This window comes from Coloeus monedula (genome assembly GCF_965178545.1).
Source record: "Coloeus monedula genome assembly, chromosome: 4".
Classification (NCBI taxonomy): domain Eukaryota; kingdom Metazoa; phylum Chordata; class Aves; order Passeriformes; family Corvidae; genus Coloeus; species Coloeus monedula.
This window is the reverse complement of record NC_138784.1, coordinates 23,160,356-23,187,338: the sequence shown is the minus strand read 5'-3', so window position 1 is coordinate 23,187,338 and position 26,983 is coordinate 23,160,356. Positions and strand designations below refer to the sequence as shown.

Here is a 26,983-nt window from a genome sequence, read left to right as displayed (position 1 = left end):
AGTACTCTGGTAAGTCAGTGTAACTAGTGGAAGTATTTGACTATATGTGAAGGTAAGAAAGGTCATTCTGGTCAGGTAAGAAGGTCACGAGTAAGTCTTTGTAATGAGAAACCCAAATTGTTTTAATTCCTGCTGTGACCTCGCACACTGGCATTGTCTAAGCTGGTAGCCTTTTGGAGCACTGTTAGCAGCAATCAGGGGTGAGCTGCCTGAGGTCACAGCACAGTCTGTGGAGCTGTTCCTGTGCAGCAGGTTTTATAAATCCTGAACTGGTGTGTTGTAGAAGTGTAGAGCATCTGACATACTTACAGCAGAACATCACATACATGATATACATACAACTAGCTTTTGTGGGTATTACTTACTGAATCAGATCTCTAAAACACAATTATATGATGCTCTTAGAGCACAGTTGAAGAGCATGGTAGAACAATATCCTGCAATGCATGCACTCTTCCGTATCTGTGGCACAGGCAGAATATCTGATTGTGTCTGGAGGGGTGAAGCTGAGACCACGTTTGAAACTGTAAACACAAATGTTCCCTTTCACTCTGGATCTAACCTTGGTCTCCCTTGCTTTGAGGTAAACCCAGTAAAGATGGATAAAATTGCAGGTGCTTTTTTGGCTCAGTTAGATGTGTCTGAAAATACTAACACTGGGCAACAGGTAAGGAGGAGCCACTGGCTATTTTTTGATTGGAGTATCACACCTGGATGCTGTGGTTAAAATGGCCGGTTACTCTTTCATCCTTTTTGTTTCCGATATATTTCATGCTTTGTATTTCTGAGTACAGGTGTTTAGTTTTCAGTCTCAACAGCCGTGCTAACTGTCAGGAGGAGCACTGCATGGCTTTGTGGAAATGAAGTGAACCATTTTACTGAAGAGATAAATGTACCTAGCAGTGTCACATCTGAAGTAGCTTCACTTCTAGCTTGTACCATGAAACGGAACGGTGGGAGAATTCTGAAAGGCGATTGCAAGCTCATACGGCAGAAACATGCTGCTGGGTTTTGTGCTCAGTCCTTGGTCCAGCCAGCGTTATCACTTCCCTTCATGGTGGATGTCAGTCTGGCACCTGTTGAAAGGAAAACCAAATCAAAAGAACTACAATGTCTTCTTTCAATTTATTTGACAGTGGTATATTAGGTAACATTGTTTCTGAGTAAAGCCAATAGAGAATACATGATTGAGTCCAAAGCTCTTCCTGTAAGCCAAGGATCTTCATTACCATTCATGGACGTTTTATATAATTGCTTGTGTAAGGATTGCACATGATGCATCGTCTACTTTGGATAAAAGTACTCAGCAGGTGCTGTGATTTTATACACTAAAAATGAATATTTAAGACCCAAGGGAAGCTATTCACAACTTTGGGGGAGGTGGAGAGATAGTAGAAGCATAATTTAAAGTAGTTTATGGTTCTTTTAAAGCACTATTAAAAGAAATACCTCAACATTTCCTAGGGTGATTCATTGCAAGCTGACTTGTCTGTTTAGGATTTTCCCAAATGTTTTTCTAGTTAGATAAAGGATACACATGAAAGCGCAAAATGATTTGGCTGTGTTGTCTGAATGATGACAATTTGTAGAAAACTGAATTTGCCACATTCCTATCTTTCCTTCACAGCTGAACTGGGAGTTCAGTGTTGTTCCTTTTACCTTTTTGATTTGTTAGAGTACTTTACATTCGTAGGGCAGAAAAGCTGGATTCCATCCTCCATATCAGCTTGTTCAGAAACTTAACTTGCATGGATATTTAAAAGAATATATACGAAAAATCAAATTATTTCTTAAATATGCCACCCCAGGATGAATTAGTCCACTACCAGCACTTTAACTCTGGGCTTCAGAGTGTGTATGTCATTGCCCTGGCAATTTGTAACAGCATGATTTCAGAAACATGGTGTTAAATCTTACTTTGTTACCTGTAATTTTTACAGGTGTCATTGATAGGAGCAGTTTCCAGGCACTGCATGTTGCAGTGCAAGATGTGGCTGCCAGTGACTGTGCTTGGGAGTTTGTATTTTCAGAAGTTTATTTTTTCTGTGCACAGACTGATGTCAGTGGTGCATGGCTGTACATTTCAGGAAAAAAAAAAAATTCCTACTTAAAATAAGTGTTTCTGTGCACTTTATAATATGCATGCTTATAAACACAGAAGCCAGGGAAATTATCAGTGTTTTTCAAGTAGGCACGTAAAGGACTCTCTTCAGACAAGTTGTACAAGCTATGTGCTATAAGGAAAAGAAATGAAATGTAATAATTATCCAAATACAGTGAATAAAGATAAGAGTTCTCCACAATTTATCTACCAAATGTGTGTCTCTGTCTAACACAGAGTGACTCTAATACCACAGTTGATAATATTAAGTCTGCCCACATATTTTGTGCAAAATCTCTGTGGTGAGGCATTCATTGCCTTGAAAAGCTGACACAATGGAATGCTTTTTGTGCTGGCTCTGGACAAATTATAGTCCATTTTATCAGTTCCAAGGTCACAGTACTATCATGGCTCTTAAACTGTAGTGTAGTAAAGTGGGCTCTATTGAATGCTCAGGGAACAGCTGTAAGTTTGCCTGATTACTGCAGCCAGGTACCTCCAGCACCAGAGATTTTTGTCTGAACCTATTTCTTTTGTCTACATTCTCATTTTTGCTGTAATTTAATTTCAGAATTGATTTTTACTGCAATATATGTGGAGTTGTAGAGCTAAGACACTTTCAGGACACACAGCACCCATTGTTAACATGTCACTGTAGAAATGCTTTCATTGCTTATCTCAGCTCTAGTGCTAGTTTAAGCATAAGTCAAAGGGCACTGTTCTTAAACACCTTGTACTGCTAGAGTCTGTGTTTTTTTCCCTATCATTCTTGTAGACTACTTCTATTCTTAGAATTGAAAAACTTAAGCCCTTTCACACAAGACCTGAACTAGATTTGCATGGACTTAATACTTCTCTTTCCTTTTTGAACTTGTCTACTACTAGCCTTTCCTTCCCTTTCAAAAAAACCTGCTACCAATATGAAACGTTATTTTTATGCCCTGTATGCCTGCACTGGTGTGGGAATATTCATTTTCCTATGAATAAAAATCCTCATATATTTTTTTCCTCAGCCCCTCTGAAATGCAGAACAATTATTTCAAATTAAGATCAGAATTATTTTTGTCCTAATAGAAACTGTTATTCATCAGAATCCACTTCTCTCATGGCATGCATCCTAAAGCTCCTGATAGCCCCTGTGTGAATAAGGATGTTTCCTTGCCCATTTTGAACTTTCTCTTCTCCCCTTTTACATAGCAGTTCATCAGCATTCATTTTTTGCTGTGCAAAGTGGGTAATTTCAGTGACATCCCTCTACTCCCAAACTTTACCTTTCCTTTTTTGGTTCACTCTTTTGAGTTCATGACAGATCACTGATTTAATGGGGTGACTTCTGCTCTTTGGGAGCAGGTGAAGGAATGTGGGTGGCTTTCTCTTATCTGCCATGGGACCCCAGCACACATGGGCATCAAAGATCTCAGAGTTCTTGTAGAGTAAAATGAGGGCAAAACCACAAATAAAGCTGACATCTCTTGGTGAGATGGAGCTTAGTGTGTATTTAGGTGATATGATATGGTTTATTGACTTTTACTGTCTTAACCTGACTTCTAAAACTTGTTTTAATTTTAAGTGGTCGTGGATAATTTTGAAATGGGTACTGCCTTGAAATTGCAGGAGCCTTTTTTTTCGCCCTGTTCTTTTAACTCTTTAGGAACACTGGCATAGTGTATATGTATAACTTGCTGTAGAGAGATAAGCTGCTGAAATATTTTTTCCTTTCCTTTTCAGGGAGTAATATGTGGGAGGCTGTGGACTATTTGCTTCCGACATAGGAACAACATTGGGTTGGGAATCTGCACTCCTGAGAGAATGCTGGGAATCTGCAGAGGGCGACGGAAATTCCTGGCTGCCTCTCTGACCGTCCTCTTTGTCCCAGCCATTACGTGGATTTATCTGTTTGCTGGGAGTTTTGAAGGTAGGAGAGGAATAATGGCTGGGGGGGGGGGTGGTGGGGTGTTGAATGAATTGCAGCTGGGCAGACAAATGCAGATCAGTCATCATTGATTTTATTTGAATGAATCTCATTTGGCTTGCATATGAAATAGTTCCCAAGGTGAAGATTTCAACAAAGGGCCTTCCTTACCACATTCTCACTGCTGAGGATGCTGAGTTAATTACTGGCCACAGTTACTTGGTTTTCCACTAATCTTTGAACTTTGAAAAAGTGCAACAACTCCCTGCCTGCCCAGTTTACTAATTTCTTCTCTGTGTTTTCTAATTTTTAAAAGTTGATCTATCCTCTGCCCGGTAAGATTTTTAACATCTCATTTAAGATATGCTGAACACAGAAAAACAATAAATTTACAGTTTCTTTGCATAAAACTAGTTTGTATCCACATCCATCTGACTGTCAGTGATTTCTTTTAGTTGGAATTTCTGTCTCCTTCTTTCTTTAGGTGGAAATCCTCCAGTTTATAGGTACATTGACTTGCAGCTATGTAATGAGCACTTTTTATAACAAGACATGGAATAATCACTACCTTGTCTTTTAAATTGCTTCTCTGATGAAGTTTTTTTTCTGGCCTTACAGAAGTTCAGCTGTAATGCTTCAGTTAGGGGAGGTTCATAGATTCTGGCTCGCCTGTTTTTTGCTACTCTGTAGCTTTTTTTTGTTTCTTTGTTTTGTTTATTGTGGAGGTGAAGCATTTAATGTTGGCCAATAGGTGTAATTTTGGCAGGAGTAAAAAAAAGCTATTCAGCCTTTGTAATTTCCTTAGCATGAGGAAAGGTGTTCCAGCCTCGTAAAAACTGTTCAGTCACTAGTTTACAGTCTGATAATTTTAAAAAGGCATTGTTGAAAATGTCAAGCTTCTTTCATGTATCTTTGGCTGACAAATCTGTGCTTTGTTTCGAAACAAAATGGGTTTCCACGTTAAATTAGAAGTAAGAACATGTAAAGATTTTCAGTATGTGTTACATACAATTCTGAATTAGTTATATGCCATGTACAAATATTTGTTTATGTAAATTTATTTGAGTACTTAAAATTCTGCGTTAATGTGCAGTAACTCCATGAGCTCATTCTAGAACGAAACACTTGCAGGATTCATGTTAAATTGAAAATATGAGGGGTGCTAGCTGCATACTTAAAAATAATGATCTGGCAGGCAGAACAGTACTGATTTTGTTTGATTTTTAAAAGCTGTGCAAATGCAGGCCTCACCTTTTTGCTTCTAGAAGAATATTATGCCGCTTTGTTGTAATGACTATTTTAATTGTGTCCACAGTTGATAATGCCATGGTGTTTTAAATCCCTCTGTGGATAGAATCCTTTGTTTTTACAGAGAACTCAATACAAATCTTGAAATTTGCTGCTACGTGGTATTTGAAGTGACTTAAAGCTCTCAGTGTGAATTAATCTTAAATGCAAACCAGGGAACAAAGCCCATTGCCTATTACAAAGCCTGGCACTGGAAAAGGACTGGAAATTCTATAAAGTTAGTAATTCTTTCAGTTACTTTTCTATATCCATTTTCCTTTTTTCTTAATTTTGGGTGGGGCATTATTTAATCTTTGTTGGTTAAAAACTAAGGTCAGTTAGATATTTATTTAACTGAATAATAGCTAGCATTTTCCTTAACTTGTAGGTATTATGGGCAAAAAGTTAATGCCATTTTGTTATTTTACATGATTTCTTGTTTTTTTCTCCACATTGGTTCCCAAAATTTACTCATGTTTGAGCTCACTGTGGAGGTTGTAGTGAGGTGGAGGTGGCTTTCTTCTCCCAAGTAACAAGCAATAGAAAAAGAGGAAATGGCCTCAAGTTGCAGCACAGGAAGTTTAGATTGGATATTAGGAAAAATTTCTTCATGGAAAGGGTTGACAAGCATTGGAGCAGGCCGCCCAGGAAAGTGGTTGGGTCACCATCTCCGGAGATGTTTAAAAGAGGTGAAGGTGTGGCACTTAGGGACGTGGTTTAGTGGTGGATGTGGCAGTGCTGGGCTAATGGATGGACTCAATGGTCTTAAAGGCCTTTTTCAACGTAAACCATTGTATCATCCTATGATTCTATAATTGAGTAAAAATTGCCTCACAATGGCATTGTGCCTTGATTTGAAACCATCAGCAACGTAGAGTCCTCTCTGCCTTCTGGCATTAGTTTCTTTCGTTAATCACAGGGCTAGAAATTTTCTTTTCAGTACATCTGGTTTTAGATTTGAGTAAATGGTTCTTTTTAGACTTTCCTCCACCAAATTAAAGAAACCATCAATACCTGGTATCTTCATAGACTCAATTATTCAGTGTGGAAGGGAGCTCAGGAGTTCTCTCATTAAACTCCTGCTCAAATCAGTGTGGGTTTTGGAATCAGGCAAGATTTCTTAGGCATTTATTCAACAGCGTCTTGAAAACCTCCAAGGATGGAGAATACATGGACTTTCAGAAACACCATGAATGAGTAACCATCACCCTTTGAGCCCAACAATCTGGATAGTTTTTCACCTATTTAGCCCACCCATATATACTGTAAAATCCCAGCTTGGATACAGGGAGACTGTGCTTCAGTTCAAGGGAGATCACATCAACTGGTCATGTATTCATAGTTATTTCATCACAGAAAGCGGTCAGGCTGGTCAAGCATGATTTACCTTTGGTGAATCCATGATAATTATTGCCTGCCAGGCTTGGGAATGTTTCTGTTTGAAGATACCTACAAACAGTAGTAACATCACCTTGGTCTTTTATTCACTTAGTTAAAAGGTTGACCCAGCTGACTTGTCATAGCAAAAAATTTTGTAAGGATTTCTTTATTCTTTTGCAGGCTTTTTGTTTGTATGTTTCAGAGTTCTAAACTCAAATGTCTCTGGTATGACATCTGCAGTGCAGTGTCTGCCTTATATATATATTCTTGATGTAATCAGGAATTACATTCTTAGATTACTCATCCATGTGTTTATATCTAAGCACTTAAGTTACTCATTTCGCCTAGCAGGGGAGTGGGATCACATTAGAATCCCTTTAAAAGCTTTGTTAGTGAATCCGTAATATAAAATATGCCTTACTGCATATTTTATATTCTGTTCCCATGTTCCATGTTTTATAGTCTGTTCCCATGTTCTGCTTTTTAAATAGTTTCAAGTTCCTTAAGACAGAATTTTGTTTTATTTTGGATTTTGTTCTCTTGTCAGAAAGTACACAGCAGCCTGCTGCTTCACGGTTGTCACTCAGACACTTCCAGTAAGACCCTTCCCTTAGAATATTCATTGGAGGTGGTGTGACCCAAGCTATGACAGCAATAGCTACTAAAAGCCTCATTAATCATGTATATATGTCTATTAAGGTTATGAAGCAGAATATTAAAGATGATATTGAATATTGTATAGGCTTTGAACATACCTGGTTACTGTTGGTTTTAATAATGGACAAGGACAGCATAATTTCAGTTATCAGTGACTTTGAATGAAGAAGCTAATTGTTCCAACATTCTTAGACTATATTCAAAAGACAAAGTAATAGAGTAGGAAAGGTGAAGTGCATTTAAAATAGGGAAGATGAAATAATCAAATAATACATGATAAATTTTCATTAGAAAAAAAATAGCAATTTGACTAACTAGCGGTAGCTCCATAAATAGCTTAATTTTCCAAGCTATATGCAGCAGTTTTCTATCCCCCTTACCATGAAGGATGTAAAATGGAGATTTGGAACTGTAATTTGACCATGCTTTCTAGATTACTGATTCCTCCAAAAAAAAAAAAAAAAAAAGAAAGAAAGAAAGAAAAAGTGTCTGTGTGTCCTCAGCAGATTTACGGTCACCTCTCTTTTGACAGGATGAAAATACACTTGAGTTACCAGTCCCTGTGTGGTGGATCCACTTGAGGTTGAAAGCCTAAAGTATGTGTGTAGAGCTCCCGTGTAGAACATATTTCCCAGGAAAAAAAGAGTCAATAATGTAACCTTAAGATGAAAAATTGAAAAGTTCTGTGAGATCCTGTAGGGAGTCTGTGAGAGAGCAGTTGACTCTGGTTTCTTTTAACTGCTTGGGTAGCATTTTAAAAAACAGAGCCTGCCTTCTTTCTTGGGACTTGCTTTCCTTGATTGTCCTCTTTTCACTCCAGTGTTGGGCAACTATCATTCCCAGACAATTCATTTCAGTCAAAGTCATCTGTAGAGACATGATTGAAGCCAGAGTTGGGCAAACACCTCATAAAATACAATAAAATAAATTGAAGGAAGGCTGCAAATATTCATCTTAGTATTTAAATGGATTCACTTTGATGCTGTTCACACTCTTTTTGTGTATGTTTCCATAAATATTCTAGTGAATATGTTAATTGGGAAGACTGTCTATGGAAACAATGAATATCCAGTTTTAATATTCATGGAAAGTAGATTCTGAAATCATATTTGTGAATACTTGAATCAAAAAACTGATTCTGGGGTTTCTTGGTCTTAACTGCCAAAAGTTTATCACATGGTCTATGTGCTTGATGAAAACTGCCTGAATTTTTAATGCTTGCAGTAAGTTGCGCATAGGAAGAGACAAACAAATAATTAATTACTAAAATGTCTATCAGACACTTGCAACTGATGAACAAACATCAGAAAATAATTCCTTCACAGACAATGTAATCAAAAAGACACAAAAACTAGAATTGCTTTTTAAAATTCATTTACTTCAGTTGGCCTGAATTTTATCTCATATGTGTCTCAGCAGGATTAAACAAGGAAACTTAATCCAATGTCCATTTAAAATAGAAGCTTCAACCTTTGTATTGATCCTGTCTTTTTAATAAAGTTCTGGGAAGAGAAATCCTTAAAGGGTGCCTCTGCATATAGTGAGGGTGCTACTGCGATGGGTGCCTGAACAGGTTTATAGGAGGTGTGTTTAGTGGATATTAGCTATCTTTAGTTAAAAAGCCACCCCTTCATTTCCATTCTGGAGTAAATGATGGTGGCTTACTCCTCTCATTACATTTATTTCAGGTGATGAGCATTGTCTCTTAAGCACCTCTATCTCTACTTCAATCACTATACCTTCTTAAATATGTTTGGGAGTAAAATGAATTATGATAGCAAAGACCTTAGGCTTATGTGAAGTTTTGTTGCATTATCCTGGAAAACTTGTCCTTCTGTGAAACCCTGGAGATTTGATAATACAGAACACTGATAAAGGACCAGAAGTTCCATGCTGTGAAAGCTGAATCTCGTTCTCTGCTCATCATCTTTAGCTTAGAAGCCAGTGATCCCATGTTTATTTTGTTTTACAGACTTGAGAAGTCTTACATATCCATCATCTAAGAAAATAAAATTAATAGGTGAATATGGAAAAGTAAAGAGTTTTGTTCCCCGTTTTATAAACAGTGTGCTTGTGAGCAGTGACAGGAAATTTGAAGTAGTTTCTGTACCAAAACAAGAACGGCCTTATGCCAAGAGTGTCAGCCAAAATCCACCATGGTCGTGAGAAGCTTTTGGAGGTCAAATTGTGGAGTTGGGGCAGCATGGATCTTTTTTATTCTCAATGACTTTTTCAATTAAACTTAAAATTCTGGAATACAATTTTGTCCCTAGCTAGTAAGATCCACTCCAGCTGAGCCCCTAAATGCTGAAGTCAGTGCTGTTTTTTCTTTAGCTTGCCAGGAGTTCACATCCTTAAACCAATACCCTGTTATCCCAGGAGAAGCCATGAATCTTGCAGTGGCCACTTCTTTTGCCAGTGTGCTGTGCCAAATGAAAGCAAGTCTGCATTGCTATTTGGAATTCCAGTACAGAGGGCACACGTTTGCTTTTGATGCTCATATTTTTAAGTACAAGCTTTCAGAAAAGTAAAGTAAGCTGTAGGCTTACCTTCTTTCTTCTCTGTACAACCTCTTGATTGGATGGAATAGTTCTTCACTTCTAAACACCAGTTTTCTCTTGGCTTTCTTTTTCTAGACAGCTCTTAATTTGTCATTTCTGGCAGAAACAGAAAGTTCAGAATGAAAAGGAATTCCTTGACAGGAGTGAGGGGCCAGCTTCTTTGGAACAGCAGCTAACTGAATATAATCGGTGGGATTTCTCAAGGGTTGTGTTTCATCTTTGTCTTCCTCCTTCTTTGAACAAACTTTTGGGAAAAATGCCATCTATAAAAGTTGCATTACACAAAAGTGAGCAAATTTCTTCCAAGAAGGGATATCTGGATGCCCAAATTCTGTTAGGGCTGCATGGGAGACTTAACACTAGGACTGTTATTTCCTGGTTATTCCTCTTCTGTTTCAGAGATAGGTACTTAGTAACTTCATAGTTAAAGCATGTTTTTTAATAGAAGAACAGAAAAACAAGGTGAGCTTAAATGTTTTGTTAAAAAAATCCTGAATAAACAAACCCCAAGAAGTAGTGCTGGGCTTTCTGAAACAAAATGTGCAGTTATAAGTACACCAGAACTCCTTTGTGTGCTGGAACTAATGTAGCCTGACCTGCTGTGATTGATGTCATGCAGCTGATTGATGTCGAAGTTGCTTTTCCTACAGTCAGGGCATTTATAAAATCTAGCTCCCATATGGATCTCCTGGTATCTAAATAAATCTTAAGATCATGCTGCAGTGTATTTCTCAGTGGTAGTGTGTTTGGCATCTCTCATCTCTCTCTCTCTGTCCCTGGCAATAGTAGAAGCTTCATTACCTCTGACTTCTTTCCCTCTAACAAAGTAATTTGAAATTAATCAATGAGCTTTGGGGGCAAACAGGCAAGCCGGTCAACACATGTGTATGCATAAGATGAAGAAGTATCTGAAATAGAGATGCTTTAAAAGATTGAAATAAAAAAATTTAGGTTTTAATTCTCAGAACAATTAATTTGGGCTGTTTCATTTTTGTGAAGTTTTTCTATTTAAGATTTATGGAGTGTTTTTCAGATCAGGAAAAAGTTTGAAATCAAAATCTGTCTGGTTAGACAGCAAATTGCATCTTTAGTGCCTTCCAGTACTTTTGAAACTTACATTTTGAGTATTTATTTAAATGTGTGGAATACCAGAAGGAGGAGGAGTCAAGCTGAAAAAAAAAAAAAAAATTCAAATAATTATTTCACACATCATGTATGGTCATTCTTATGTTCTGCTGATTATGCTCTGGAATGGTTTAGGAAAAGCAATTGAGTGGGAAGCTGTTATTGGGTGGATGTGTTTAGGTATGCTTAGCTTAACCATACCAGTATCTTCAACACATCTCTTTTTTTCCCTCCATACAATTTTCAAACATTTTTCAGGCTTGACAGCCATTGAATTGTTCCACTGAGTAATTATTTCCTTCCCTTGAAGTTTTACCTCTCTTGTGTTGCTTTGCAATTCTTGTTTCTAGACTTGAAAGAGATTTTTTTTTAATGTATCTAGATATCCTTGGACTATTGAGTGAAATGCACAACTAACTTCAAAAACATAGTCTGACAGCAGTCATCCTGGTTCGCTCAGCTTTGTAGATACCAACAAAAAGAGGGAAAGCTGATGACCTGGAGACTGATATGTTTTTAGCCTGAGATTCTCTTCCAGTTTAGCCCTGTTCCAGCTATTTGAGCTATCCTGCAACATTAATTTTTTCTAACCTGTGGTATGACTGCCCTTCTCTATAATGCTGCAAAATGGTCAAAGTCCAGGATATAAACATCAAGGTTTTAAATCTCTTTTTTCTTTTTTTTAAATTTTGTAACTCTGTTTACCTTTGAAATTGCTAAATGTCAGAGTTTGCAGAGATGAGGAATTAGGGGGGGAGAGCTCAAAGTAGTGAAGTTAAAATTACGAAAAAAATCATAAAGTCGTCACACTTCCCTAAATTAAATTCACAATCCAAAGGAGACTGTGCTTCTGTTTGGTATGTTTACTTTTAAAAAATAATTATAGGCCTACTTAAAATATTTTACTGTATAAATAAAGTGTTTCACAATGAGATACTCTTCCGAGTGAACTTGTAATAATGTCTATACCTATTCTAAAGAAGAGGTGTGTGCTGTGCTCTCTGCATACTGCTTCCTGAACTTTTGTAAACACCCAGTGAAATCACCATCACAAATGTAAGCTTTTGGAGACCTGGAGTAGCTTACAAGCTTGGAGTTAGTTACACACTAAGGTCCTGAATTAAAAACCAAAGATGTGTCTCTACAAATTAAGCTGAAAATGTGACTGTAGCACAGTCAGCCCTGCTTGTGTTGGCTGTTGTTGAGCAAGCACAGGTACTGTCAGGGGTAGAGATGCACCAAAGCAGAGGAAGCCAGGGCAGCTTGTGCACCCTTTTACAGTCACTGAAGCCTGGGCCCCTACATCTTCAAAGTGATTATTGTTCCTCCTAAGCAGATTAAGCCCAGTGCAGTTATGGCTGTTGGTGCTACAATAGGATCTTAATTTGGCTCTCTAGACACAGGATTGGGGTTGTCATGGTGTAGTTTAATATCAAAGAATGTTGCATACCATTTGTGTAATATATAGAGGATTATTTCTGGAGCTGAAATAAAGCCATAGCTAATAAGATAGTATTATATGTTGGAAAGCACTTGAAGAAATTGCTGGAATAAAAACTGCGAAAGCTATCTGTTTCTTATGTGATTAAGTAGAGTGAAAAAACAATACCCCAAAGTAGTTGTGTTTCTCCCAACATCTTCTTCCTTTCCAATTTTTCCTATTTTATCATTCAGCTTTCCTTGTTTACATGCCAGTACATCTCTCCTAGAGTTGTTGCAGCAGTCTTTGTTTAATTTGTATTTCAAAATGGACCTGGCAGACAAATTTGTAGATTCTTCTCAAAAGTGCACAGAACAGTTACTGATGTTTTATGGGCTTGTGAAGATTTGCAGGCTTTTACCATCAGAGTGACTGCTAACAATCAATGCCTCTTACATTTTGCATAGTACAGGCTGTATTACATGGTAGAGTTGATAAAATAATGCTGTCTGGTAGTTCCTGCATCTGACCCATGCGTTCTAGATACACCAAAGCTGTTCTAGCCAGATTTCTGAACTTGATTTTAAAGCTGGTAGAGGATTCTAGCACATCTCTGAATAAATTATTCCACCTTGATAAAAAATGCATGCTTTAATCTCTGTCCAAATATTTCTGGTTTCAAGGTAAGAAGTGAAAGACAAGAAGCAGATGATGGAAAAAGAAAAACGAAAAAGGATCATTTTAACAGTTTCAGTTTCATGTAAAATAGGCAATCGTGATTATGAGATATTGCTGTGTATAAAGTGTACTGTAAGGAACATCACCTTGAGAACTGTAGATGAGAGTGCTACAGTGCTACAGCTATCACAACTTGCAGCTGTTTAAAAAAAAGGTAAATTTGTAGGATAATTGCTAATCTTCCCATAGCTAGTAGAAGCTAGTTATCAGGATGATCAGTTGCCATCCCAGTCCAGAATATTTTCCCTAGCCAAATACTTGTTTTGGGCTACAGGTTACTGTACCTTTTCACTTGTGAAAAATAACCCTTCAGAAAAGCTTAAAAAACAGTTTCAGTTGCAGGTTAAGAACAGTTATTAAATTTAAGAAAAAAATATGTATTTGAATACTAACTTGGCAACCTATTATTCATGGGATCAAGGCTTATAAACTTAAAATTTATCAGTATGGTATTCTCAGTTCTCCAAATAAAACATAAAATCACTGTACAGTATTTACAAGTTACCTTTAGAACATTAAACCATGGAAGATTTCTGATCCATTTCTTTCCCAATATGAAGGCATTCAGCATTCTAGAATCGTACTGAAATCATACCACCACTTTAATGTTTCACAATCAGTGTATTTCCTACCTGTCATTGAATTTAATTTAACCTAACTCCCATGATTTTGCGTGTTAACTTTAGCAGGAATAATGTTTTCGGATGAATAAATGCTGTAAAATCTGCTTTTCATTCTCTACTAATCAAACTGTTATAATGGGTGTCTCAAGGGATCTACACTGACTTTAACAAAGTGTTCTTTTGGTCTGAAATGTAATACACACAGAATGTTTTCTAGCAGTGTTAATTACAATGGATTTAGCTATTTCACCTCTTGCTTCAGTGCATTACAAACCCAAGGGTTTAAGGTAAAAATATCAACAGAGACGTTACATTTTATAGAATATTCTTATAGGAACCAAGTTTAAAAATGCATCTGCACAGCTACACATAATTATTGGTTTCCAAGGTACTCCAGCTAACTTTCTTCAAAGCTTTGCCAATATACACAGAGGTAAGTAAGTCTGAAAATAACAATTATCTAACTTATTTGAGTTGGGTGAAGGTATTAGTTGCTTGTTCATGTACACTTGAATGGAGATGTGATGAATTAAGTGGTCTTTCCTGTAGAATGCAAATGCAGTCGTTTAACCAAACGATTGAAACCTCCTATTTATCTCCTTTAAATTGCATGACTTTGTTTGCCCACGAGCTTCCTCATAGTAACCTGACTTCAGAGTTGCTGATGGTGACTCTCAGCTTCATACTGAGTTTCTTGCTTTTAAGAGACTTAAGAGCAAAATGTTCCTCTGTTGTTTGTGTCCTTTTATTCCTCTCCCCAATTTTAAATATTCACGTATGCCCCCTTTCTCTTCAGCTGCCAAACTTGTACCTCAGTGATGTGATATTAATAGCAAAGATTAAGCAGTTTCAGCTCATCAGAGAAGAGATATTAATCATCATTAGGCCCAGTGAGAAGTTTAATTTTCCGCTTCTCTTTTTTCACTGAACTCTGGTGGCTGTCACTCGCACCGATATCTGCGGGACATTTAATAATCTGCTTCTGAAGATGCATTTCAGTGGTTATTTTCCTTTTATTTCCTCTGTCAGTCTCAGTGAATTTCATCATTTTAGGCTTTAATTGAAGACCACTGTGAGGAGATGGAGGGAAGAAGGTTATTTCTTGAACAAAGCTACTTCAGGGACTCATGGTTTTTATTGTATTCAGAAGGAAGATGGGTTAAATCAAGATACTGAAAACTATGGGAATTGTTGTTTTGGTATGTGACTCACTACCCGTTCCCCTTGGAAAATTCCATATCCTCCCTGTCCTCAGCTCCTGTTTACACACATTTATTTATTTGTGCCTCAGAAGTGTGGTTAGATTTGCAGTGCAATATGGGTGATGTGGAGCACACTGAATCAGGGGATGACAAGAAAGAAACCACATTGAAAACTTCATAAAACAGCTTCCAAAATGACATCTGTTCTAATAAAAGCACTCATGTGGGATATTAGACTAGTTGACATAGCAGTAACTGCTCAAAATGGCGTGTCTCTTAGACTGGCACAAACTTAACTTACAGAGGAGCGCTAAACGTAATAAAATTCTTCTCTGAGATTATGCTACTACTGTCACCTGTTAACTACAATCAGACAGTGAAGTACTGATAGGTGTTAATGTGCAATCTACATATCCCCCCTGTTTCAGGGGTTTTATCAGCTTCTAAGTGGTTTTAAAAGCAGAAGGTCTCCATCAGGAGCAGCAGGAGGTTACAGTTTTCTTAGTTAGAGGACAGATCAGACTAAGACAAAGCAACACACAGAGGTCAAAAGAATACTGGTTAGTGTTCTGTATGTGTCAGATAAACCTCATGTATTAGTGGATTTGATGGTTGAACAGTGAGGTTGTTGATTAATTTGAACAGCACATGATGTGAAAGCACTCAAGTAACATTTTAAGTTCATAATTGTGGATGCTGCCATTCTTTGCATTGGCTCCGGGTGCCTGGTTTTGAGTCAGTGTTTCTCCTGTTGGAAAAATAGGCCCCTTCAAACTTAAAGAGGCTCAGGTTGAGCACCTGAGAACTTTAATCCTGAATCTCTCATTACCTTTTAAAATCTCCTAGAAAATGTGGCTCACCAGCCTGGTGCTTCTCTGTACTGGGGGGAATTGATTTATTCTATCTTGCCAGGAAGACTCTTGTATAACTGCATTATTTTAGCTTCCTAAAAGGCCTCTATCTACATTGCTCACTTGGGATGAACTTTGGAACTTCAGCAGGCCCCTTAAGTTTTCAAGTCACAGAAACATCCTGAGCTGTATTAGAAATGGTCTTTTAAAAAGAAGTATTTTTGCTTTTAATAGCCACTTTTTCACCTTGGGGACTAAAGCCACAATAGGCCAGTAAATCTAGATATTAGCTTAGAAAAAAATAGTATTACACATTGCAATTACTACTGCTAAAGAAAGGACAGAACCCTTTCCACCAACAAATCTACAACAAATAGTGCCAACCTGAAATAAAACATAATGGTAATTTTGTGGAAAGAAATGTTCACACCATACTGCAGTGTATGATATACAGAGGAGGATGAGATAAGTTATTTCCTTTATTTTTTTATTAAGGGCAAGGTTGCAAACAAATTGTTTGGAAAAATCCTTGCATATTTAAATAGACTTATATTTTTAATAGTTAAATAGTTGTTTACATATCCATGAGTACATTACAAAGACTAGAAAGACCTTATATTATTTGAATCTTGTTCACAAATACTCCACTAAGGTCCTGGCACATCGGTTGACTGCACATAATCTGAGCCATTTCTGAACAGGGGATGTTTTTTCTGCTAATTCCTGTTTGATTGCACAAAAGTAAGATGCTTGATATGGGAGCTGTGGTGAAACTCTGGTTAGAGGCAGACAAGTAATGGAAGACTTCTACTGGTGGAAAGATCATCTGTGGTAATTTTATGTGGTGCTTGTTGGAAGAATCAGATTTTCAGCGAGAGTAAGAATCACAAGCAGAATTGTTGAGAGCTGGAACCTGTTTTTAGTGGATCTCACAGAAAAGATGTTCTAATGGTGTGGTGAAAACAGAACCTGAGAGTTTAATTAGGAATGGAGGAGCTAATGAATGAGAGTGAGGAAAGAACAGTGCTCAGATGTTACTGTCACTTGTCATAAACAATTTCTTGGTAGAAAGCTGAATGGAGTACTTGCAAGCTGGCTTTTTTATAATAATCCAAGCAGGAAGAGAAGACAAAGGAAAAGATAAGCATGCATTGCAAGTAGTGGGATGTAGTAAAAAAGTGGATTCATATGGAAAAGAGAAGGTATTATCTTGAGGAGTCAGGAAGACACTGAGTTCTGTTATGAAAACACCATTTGCAGTATCACTAAAAGCAGCCTTGCTGTGCTGCACACTAACCTTGTATTTGAGTATCATGTATGTGTGGAAAGATTCAGCACCATGAAAATGTGCACGTTCCAAATTATTCATTAGGTTTGCATCTTTTGAAATTACAGGGAATTTTTCTATGTGAAACCTATTCTGAACATAAAAGCTACCGGTCAAACTTGCAAATTGATGATTAATATTTGGTAGTCATCAAGTGTTTGTGGATTTAACTGAATCAGTGTTTTAAAGTTGTAGGAAATCATTAATAATTGTTAAGAGAGAATTTGCTGTTACAAGGAATATGGATAACCTGCTTATTTGGCATTCTCAAGAGCAAATACAACATTAGATGAGCAATGTATTGAAGAGAAAGAGAAAAGCAATCCAGCAAGTGAGGCATTTTTGGTGATGGCTGATGGTGGAAGGACTATTTAAGGCTAATTTAAGTCTGTCTAGACCTCTTAGCACTTTCTATTATTAGTCTAACTCAAGAGCAGAAGCTATACATCATCAACCCTCCAGTAAGATTACTGATGGTTATGTGGTTAAAAATAATATGAAGACTAAAACAACGAAAATATGACTGCAACTTGATCAAGAGTTCGTATTCTGCCTGTGTACTCTAATGAACAGTTTCAGTGTATCACAAAAAACCTGAAGAACTACACTATATAACAGTTAAGATTTGGTTAATTATATTCTATTCATATAAAAGGAAGAGTACATTTCTGGATGCTGAAACAGAAGGAAAAGAAGAAAAGAGATGGAACAGAGAGAGACAATACTGTTTCAGGATGGCTTTTTGAATGAAATAATGACTTTAGAGAAAAATCATCAATACTATTAAATAAGAACATGTTTTTTCCCATATTCTGAAATCTCAAACGAAAACAGCAGAATGTTGTTACCAAATTGATGGCAATGGCAGCTATGGGTACAGGAGAAAAAAAGTAAGCAAGAAGGAGCAAAAATAGGGTAAAACAGATCAGAACTTCACATAAGCAGTAATGCAAGATATTTGAATTACTATTTCTGAGGATGTTTGTTGAGAAATAACTGTCTCTTAGTACTGTCCTAAAGCATATGGTAGAAGGTCAATGCTCTTCTCTAGCTGTTTAAAGAGAGAAAGGTTGATAAATACTGGAATTCTCAGGAAGACAAGGACTGCACATTTGTATTCAATGCTGCAAGCTGACTAGACTTTGCATTGCATACAGAAGTGGATTTGATCAGAACATAACAAGTTACAGCCTGAAATTGTAGCAATGGGAGATTTAGGCAGAGTTTGACAAGAGGAAAAGTAGCTCTAAACAGAAGAGAGTTTGAAGTGTCCTGATCGATTGTGAACAGGAGTTGTGGAATCTCCACCATAGATTTTTTTAAAACAGGGCAATACAGTGGTAAATTAAAATCAGTTTTGGTAAGTGTCATGTAAGGCACCTTGGAAAAGAATAATCTTAATACATTATAGTGGACTCTTAGGTGATTGTCACTGCTCTGGAACTGAATCTTGGACATTGAATAAATCTTTCTAGCAAAGTTGAATTTGATACAGGGGGATAGTGGGTGGCATATATGTGTCAGTAGCCACAGGCTAAACTTGTTAAACCTTGCTAGTTATTAGAATGGGAGGCTTAATTGTTTCTTTCCTTTCCTTTATCAAATTCAGAGCTTTCTAAATACACAAGACGGGGAAGAGCTTTTCACATGAGCAGATATTGTTAATACCAAGACAAATGTGTTTTATCAGATCAACAATGCATGTAGGAATGCAAATGGAAAGCAAATATCTGTTCATCAGATCAGTGTACTTCTGACACAGTCTGTCTGTGGTATTAATGAGAGCAAAAAGCTCTCACTAGTTTTAATGCAAAACTCAAGCTGTTTAAGAAAGGGCTTATATGATATTTCAGCCTGGGACAACTGGGCCTGAGCTCAATAACTGAAAAGGTCCCCTGTAATCCTATGTGGTATCTTTGCAAATATATTCCCTATTTGGTTCATGGAGCTCTCTTGGGTTCCACTGAACAGGAAATAAATAATCTCCTTTGCTAGAGAAGGTGTATTATTTGGAGATTATGTTTTGGCTTCTTCATGATTTTAAAACACCATTTTTAAGGATTAAAGCAGCAGCAGAGCTGATTATTTAGTGGTTATTACTTGATGAGGTAATGACACTTGGCTTATTTCCTAAGCACTTTTTGATCTACTGATGAAAAACACTCTGTAGGCTAGGTAATATTATTGTTAACAATAGTGGAGTGTTGGGAACTAATTAGTCACACCAGCCTTTTTAGGCAAAGGAGAAGAAGTGTTGATGGAGCAAAAGGAATGCTGTTAAGCTTTAGGAATGCTTATTTTGAGAGACAGCCTCACTGTGTAAGGTGAGCTACTCAAAGCATTCGGGTGCACTTGTGTGGGAAAATGGATTTCTTTCCAAGTGGGTGATTCATGGTTTATTTGGGGGGGGGAAGGGGTGTGTGTGTGATCAGATTATGGTAACGGGGGGGTGGGGGGGGGAGGGAGGGGTGTCTACAGGGGTGAGTGACTTCCCCTAGAAGTTGCTAGAAGCTCCCCTTATGTCCAACAGAGACAGTTCCAGCTGAACCTGCCCCTGGCCAAGGCCGAGCCCATCAGCGACCACGGTAGCACCTCTGGGATAATAGAATTAAGAAGGGAAAAAAGCCCCAAGCCACAATAGAAAGAGCAGCTGGGAGAGGGCAGAGAATATGTGAGAGGAAGAGAGATGGGGAACAGAATGTATGCTACATATTATTTATAATACATTGTGTATGTAGTTCTTGAGAAAGCTGTTGGTGAAATCTGGTTCATGAAATCCAAATTTGGGACTAGAAAAGCACAAATGAGTTATTTATCCACCATGTAGACCTTCAGTAACCTTTAAGATATAAATGAATCCATGGGAATCTTTTATTACAGTTTTTTGTGAATATGACAAATTATATCTTTTTTTTATAAAATAAATATGACTGTCAAAAGGTTAAATGAATGTAACTTGTCTTGCGAGTTTGAGTGCTCGCGGAGAAGTCACCCAGCCTCTTGGCTTTAATACTCTTGCACTCTAAGAAGCTTGAAGCTGTCTTCAAAAAACCAAAACAAGCAGTTTCTCTGCCATTAACCACACAAAATGAAATAGCTTCCTCTTTTTCTACTTGACATCTTACATAGGTGGAGATTGTCTTGAAATTCTTAGAAGGAGTACCAGTTTAAAAAAAGTAGCCTGTAGTCTAAGTGTTAAAGAGAGAAAGAAAGAGGTGATGCATCAAGGCAGCTACCAGGAAAAGCAGAGTCATGTGAACACCATTACTGTTGTTATCCAGATAAGTACTGGAATGCCTCTGTTTCTTTCAAGTTTCTTTTATGTGAATGAAGAAATATTTCCTGGTTTCGTATTTTTATGTAATGACTGCTGTGTTGTTGTGGTGGGTTAATCTTCACTGACTGCTAGGTGCCCACCGAAGTCACTCTCACTCTCCTCCTCAGCTGAACGCAAGAAAACATAACAAAAGGCTCATGAGTCACCCTACTAACCAAAATCTTGTCATGCAAACCCAATATAGTGGTAGACCTTTCATTTAATCATGCCTTACAGACAGTTGTGCCTAATGTCTGTAGTCCCTAATTTCTCTGCTCCTAATTCCTTGCTGAAGGCTTTATTGGTGGTGATACTGTGCATATGTTTGGCTTCACAGTAGACTGTGGCAAGAACAGTTCATCAAAGAAAGGAGAAGACATTTAAGTGCTCAGTTGCTCTTTTGAAGTTACTAGTTGCCTTTTCTTCCACTCTGCTGTTTTCCAAAGAATGCACTGAACGGTCATTCTGACTGCCTCAGCTTGAAGGCAGTTTCCCAATGCCTTGTTTATTGATAATTCTTAGGGATTACCATGGCTTTTGTGTCTTTCTCATGTGGTTGTCTGGAATGTTTTCATGTAATACTCTCTTTTCTGATCAATGATGAGGGTAAAAGCAACAACAAAAAAGAAATTGATTGAAACTGTTTTCTCTCCAGTTTTCCTACTTTTGCCATTTCTTACTGCATGGCAACCTGTTGCTGCCATGCTCTGTTGCTCACTTGTATGCTCACCTGCACAATTGTTTTCTCTTCCACATTTGTGCTTGCTTGCTCTCTATCACTTTCAGCCTCACTCGCTCAAAATTCTGTAACTGTTATCTTGCACTTGCGCTGGTTCACACATCCCTCACACTGACTTTTTCCTCAGTGTTTTCACACCTTGAATCCTTTTAAGTCTTTTGTGTTGTATTTCTTTTTTGTGCTTCATTTCACTCTCTCTGTGTCACACATGTTCAATTTACTTTGTTCCATTACTGGATTCCTGGGGACATATTTGCAGTGCTGCCTAGCGGGAGTAAGGGCTGCTATTGTAATACATCTCTGATAGTGTTTATGTTCCTTGTTCAGCACCAGTGATGATGTGACCAGAAAATTTTAACCATTGCTAGTTTCTCTGCACATGTACATCATTAATTTGTGTTCTCACTCTTTAAAAAATTAATACCATTTGCTTCTTTTTTTTTAAATTGATTTTCACTAGAAAAGAAAAAACAAGTTTGGTGTGAAGGACCCAAGGAGACTGGGAATGAAACTAAAAGAGTGTTGCATCCCCCCCAGTTACTACAGACAAGATCCAATATGGTTCAGGTTTTCCTTTCTATACAAAAATGGTGTTTCAGAATTGAGAAATCATGCAAGTCAGTTGGGCATAGTTCACCTGTCTGGTGCTTTCCTATGGCGCATATTCTGCTCTCTAAATACCTGCTTATCTATACTTAACATTAAAAAAAAAAAAAACCAACAATAAAAGAAAAAAAAGCAACAAAAAAACCTCAGCCACTGACTGCATTTTATGTTACTGTGTTGGGACTCTTATAAATAATTATGCCCTTTATGAGTAAACTTCTCCTAACCAATGTAGCTTTCTGTTCTTTTTTTCTTACATACTCTTCAGCTGTGTGGGTTTTTTGCATCTGTTTTATTTGCACAAACTTACATGCTTATATATAGGGCTTTCACTGAAGAAAATGTGATAAGAAATCATATGGCCAGCCAAGAGAAACTAGAAAACAAGATTCTCATATAGTTGAAAATTTCCTCACAAATCCATGCACTGCTTCTTTGTGCTTACTTTTGGTCTTTTTTTAAGCATGTCTACATCGAGGCTGGTGGGAAGCTGGAACAGGTTGCCCAGAGAAGTTGTGCATGATCATGAGGCAGATGAGGAATCTTCAGACTGTCTCTTACAGCCCCATATTCAGAAGCATTCACAGTCAGGTTGGACAGGGCTTTGAAGCAACCGGAACTTAGTGATTGATGTCTCAGGGCACTGCAGGAGTGTTGGGCTAGATGACCTTTAAAGGTCTCAGTTCTAACTCAAATCATTCTGTGATTCTGTGTTGACCTAATAGTGGTTTTGTGGAGGGTGTTTGGTCCTTAGTTTTAGCTAGTTGCCAGATGGTTTTAGTGTCATTTCACTGCAACTAAGAATAAATAAAAGGTAAGACATTATTTTCCTTTACAAGGAGAAGCAGCTGTCTCTTTTTCAGTCATTTATGATAAGAGGACAAAGGGGTGCTAGGAGGGAGATTCTCAGATGTTTTATAGAAATAAGCAAAGCAATTCATTGCGACAGGATAGCAAAACTCAATGTATATCTACATTGCACTTAGAAGTACAGTTGAACATCTGCTGTCACATATCCAGTATCCACTGCTGTTGGTAAGGTGGAACATGGATGTTTTGGGGTTCTGTGTGCAGCCTGAGGTGATCTAGCCTCACTGGTGTCAGTGTCTGAACTAGTTAATGAAAATATGTCTGGTGTGTCTCCATTCAAAGCTGCCATACCCATCACCAAAATTACAGAGATAATGGTCAGTCTGATAGGAGCAGAGGCAAGAAGGGAACCTAAAAGTAGAGGGACTGAAAATCGGTGGAGGAGACCAGAGGCCTTTCCAAGTGATCTGAGTGACTGTTCTGTCTAGTTATGTCTTGTCTCTCAGCCAGCACCTGCTTGCTTGCTGGGAAGGTTTGGATCTGCTACCAGTAGGCACAGAGGGCAGTTTCTCTCCTACTTCCCCCTATCAGAAGTTCACAAAGCCTTCGGGCAAAAGAATAAACAGAACTCCTAAATTATAGTTAGTTGTTATTGGGGTAATCACTGTTAGTCATTATGGGATATTATTTTAATATCTGTTTGTAGTCAAAGTAGAACTTTCACTATCCGAAATGCAACTTGATTTAGAAGACATTTAAAGAACTGTTAGGAGTGGCATACCTACAGATATGTCCATTTTTCTACCGTGACAAAAGAATATGTTTTTGAATGTTGGTTTAAATGGATCATTAAAGTGCATTTTACTTTGAAAGCATAGTTTGAAAAGGGGAGAAATGTTATTCTCTGTGTCTAATGCTTTCCTTTGACTCCTGGGTTGTTTGAATTGCCAATAAGTTTGAATTTGCCTGTGTGACAAAAGTCACTCTAGACCAGAAGTCCATGTTACCCGAGGAATAGAGAGCAGTTTGGGCTTGCTAAATGGCAAAACTGTGCTTGTGTTATGCCACAGCTGCAAATGGGGAGATACTACATGCAGGTAGGAAACCTAAATGTGCTTTTCCTTGTTCCAGCCAGGACAGGGTGAGTTTTTGTGGTCGCCAAGAGGGGGCGAGAGCAGAATACAGAGGTTATTCTGTACTACCCCATGTCATTACTGGGGACAGGGGAGGGGACTCTCTAGGAGAAGGGTTTCCTTCCTGGTTGAGAAAACATGGTGAAGGGAGCCATCTAGTCTTGTCTATTATCGGGGAATTTTTCTGTGTGAATCATTTCTTACACCTTTTGTTATTAATGTTGTTGCTGTTACTGTTTGTATTCTTATCTCATTGCCATTTCCAGTAAGTTGTTCTTATCACAACCTGTGATGTTTGCCTTTTGTGCCTCCAGTTGGAGGTGGGTGGGAGAACTAAATTGGGGAATACCATTCCTAAACCATGACAGTGCTGTACATGAAATGGCAGGATGTAGTCTTGGGACTGGTTTGGTTGTAGTGGGAATTCTCCCTGCCAGCTACACCGTGGGATGTGAAATGCAGCTGCTTCACTGCAGAGCCTGACAGGGGGTGCCCATCCTTCCCACTGTACCCTCGCTGATGGCTTGCTTCTGGCTCTCTCTCCATGATGTTGAAGCCAAAAATAGGCATGCAGCAAGACAGCAGGTCGTGGGGAGAGATGACCAATATTTGTGTATTTGCAGCTAAAGATTTCACAAGTCACTATCTGTAAAGACGTAGCTTAGTTGGTTGTTCATTTCCAAGTCTGTACTATCAAATGAGCATAAAACTTAAGGAAGGGAATGAGTTATCAGCTCATTGGAGGCAAGGAAGGGAGGACACTAAGATACATTTTAGCCCATAAATCAAAGTGGACCTCTCAATTTTCTTGAAATTTATCAGAAAAGAAAATTCAGTACTTTTTTTTTTTAACAGTTCCATTCATTTCTTTAATGAGTATTTGAAAATATTTAACCTTCAAGAGTAATTATTCTCTAAGTCTTATCCATTCTTTCCATTTTGTAGATATTTTTCTTCCTTTAAAAAAAAGAAAAAACGGATTAATTATAAGAAGATGGATACTTAACTAAGCTTCAGGCTTCTTGGTGAGTCCTAGCCTGAAGCTAATAAATGTTATCTCTGGCAATTAAAATGTTTTTTTCTTTTAATTGAGTTTTTTTAAAAAGTGGGGATATGTTAAAAAAATTGCACGACAAGGTGATATATAACTGTCATGAATGAATTAAACTCACCCATAGTAAAGCTTCATTATGTACCTATTTTCAATATCAGAAAAATAAAAAAAAGATTGTATCTGTCTATCTCTGTGGGACCAGAAAATCCTTCTCTTTTCTCAGTCTGTAAAATAAGAAAATGTATTAGCAAAATCACAAAAATAGGCAGAAGGAGAAAAGAATGGATATAATTCCTCAAACCTTTAAATATTTTAAACACTCAATTTTTACAGATTTAATAGAATTTAATTTGACTGATGGTGTCTCTTTGGCTAGAAAAAATATCACTTACAGTATTGTCAATCCCAAATGTCCTAATATCCTGTGTTCTGGATCACAAAAATCATGACATTGAATTTTTAGTTTTGTTTCTAAAGCGACTCTGCATCTGTTCTCCTAAAAATAAGTCCTCATTAGTTACCATTTAGGTTATGAATTATTAGATCAGAATTTATAACTAGATAACAATTTCAAGTTTTGCTTTGGCATTCTAAGGAACAAAAAAATCTTCTTGCTATAGAAAAGAAAACCAAGACGCTTTGAGTAACATTTCGCTTCAACGTTCCCATTAATTGAGACTGTAAAAGCTAAGCTGTACTTGTAAGGAAGGTACATGAGATTTTCACCTAAATGAATACTGGGCTTTTTTTATTTTGTCTGTCTTAAAGTTCTAAGGAAGATTTGTTGAGGAATTATGACATCCCAAGTAGTACTTGAGAGGTGCATCTCATTTTCCTGTTCACTATCTTTACTGGTTACAGCGTGGGAGTGCCGAGGGCTGTTTCTCTCTAACTCCGAGACATAGGAATCCTTAGTTTTCACATGAATAGCCCAGGGCATGGCAGCTTTTGGGAATTTCTGTGATAATCCACACCAGTGTGCAGCTCCCAATGGTCATGCTGCCATGGGGCGGCTCAGTAAGGTTCATGGAACTTGGCCACCTGTGCTTGGGGCAATTTCCTGTGTGTTTACTTAGGAAAAGAGTTGTGAAATGTCTGCTTCCTCTTTGATAGGCTGCCTTCCAGTTAAAACGTGGCAAGAGAAACCCTTACGGATGAAGAGCAGGGAATATGTTTGTTTAGACCTTGCGTGCAGAGGTGGAATAGGTAGTGTAGGGCCTGATCTTGTCAGCAGCAAAAGCTTCAATGAGCTTTCAGTGTGCAGTTCTCAGGACCAGTCATAAACTGTGATGGAAGTCATAGGTTAATTGAGTTCAAGACCATTAAGGACATCCCAGTTGTCTGAGCTCGTCTTTCATGGGAAGCTCATGTAATCATTAGTCATTTTCAGTGACAAAAATGTGCACCTCATTTCTCATTCGAATTTGGCTTCCAGTTGCTGGTTCTTGCTAAATCGTTTTCCATAAGATTAAAGAGCTCTTCTGTTCCTGCTCTTTTCCTCATGTGGAGGAACTAATGTAGTTTAGTCAACTCACTTCTCAGTTTTCTTCTTGCAAGCTGAATGGTTTGATCTCTTTAAATTGTGGGGCATTATCTCTAGTTTTAACTTTTTTTCTGCCTCTCTTCTGAACCCTCTCCAGATTTTCAACACACTTTTAAAAATGCACATGACAGAAGTCATACTGGTATGAAATATCATTCTCATCACTACTACAAACAGAGGTGCTACATATATTTATCATTTCCTGCACTTTACTCCCCAATTATACTTCCAAGTACCAAATGACTTACACTCCCAGTTCTTGAAGCTCTTTTTAAAATTATCTGCTTACCTATGCTTGGTAATGCCTTCCATGATCGCTGTTTTCCAGAATGCATGATTCTATTTTATAGATACAGTCTGCATTGTTTGTTCTCAAAAACATTCCTTTGCAGTTGGACGTAATGAACTGCATTTTGTCTGAGTGGGCAGGATTGCCCTGTCTTTAGCACAATTTATGCTATTAACTTTGTGTTGTATGTAAAGTTTTGGGGTTTGTTTGTTTTTTTTTTTTATTTCCAAAGCATCATTAAATGTTAAATAGGAGCCACCAAAGTACTGAGTACTTTGAGGTCCCAGCAGGTATTCCTGTTTCAGTAAC

The 26,983-nt window shown here is 37.7% G+C and overlaps 1 protein-coding gene across 2 annotated transcripts in view; it reads left to right on the top strand.

Annotated features, from left to right (window-relative positions):
* The window catches only part of LARGE1 (LARGE xylosyl- and glucuronyltransferase 1), a 280,076-nt gene that overhangs the window by 76,901 nt on the left and 176,192 nt on the right, over nucleotides 1-26,983 (top strand). For both annotated transcript variants that reach the window (XM_082280522.1, XM_082280523.1), the window contains one exon: nucleotides 3,830-4,016. In XM_082280522.1, the coding sequence (XP_082136648.1) occupies nucleotides 3,911-4,016 (106 nt within the window). In that variant the 5' untranslated portion in view covers nucleotides 3,830-3,910. The remainder of the gene's footprint in view (nucleotides 1-3,829; nucleotides 4,017-26,983) is intronic.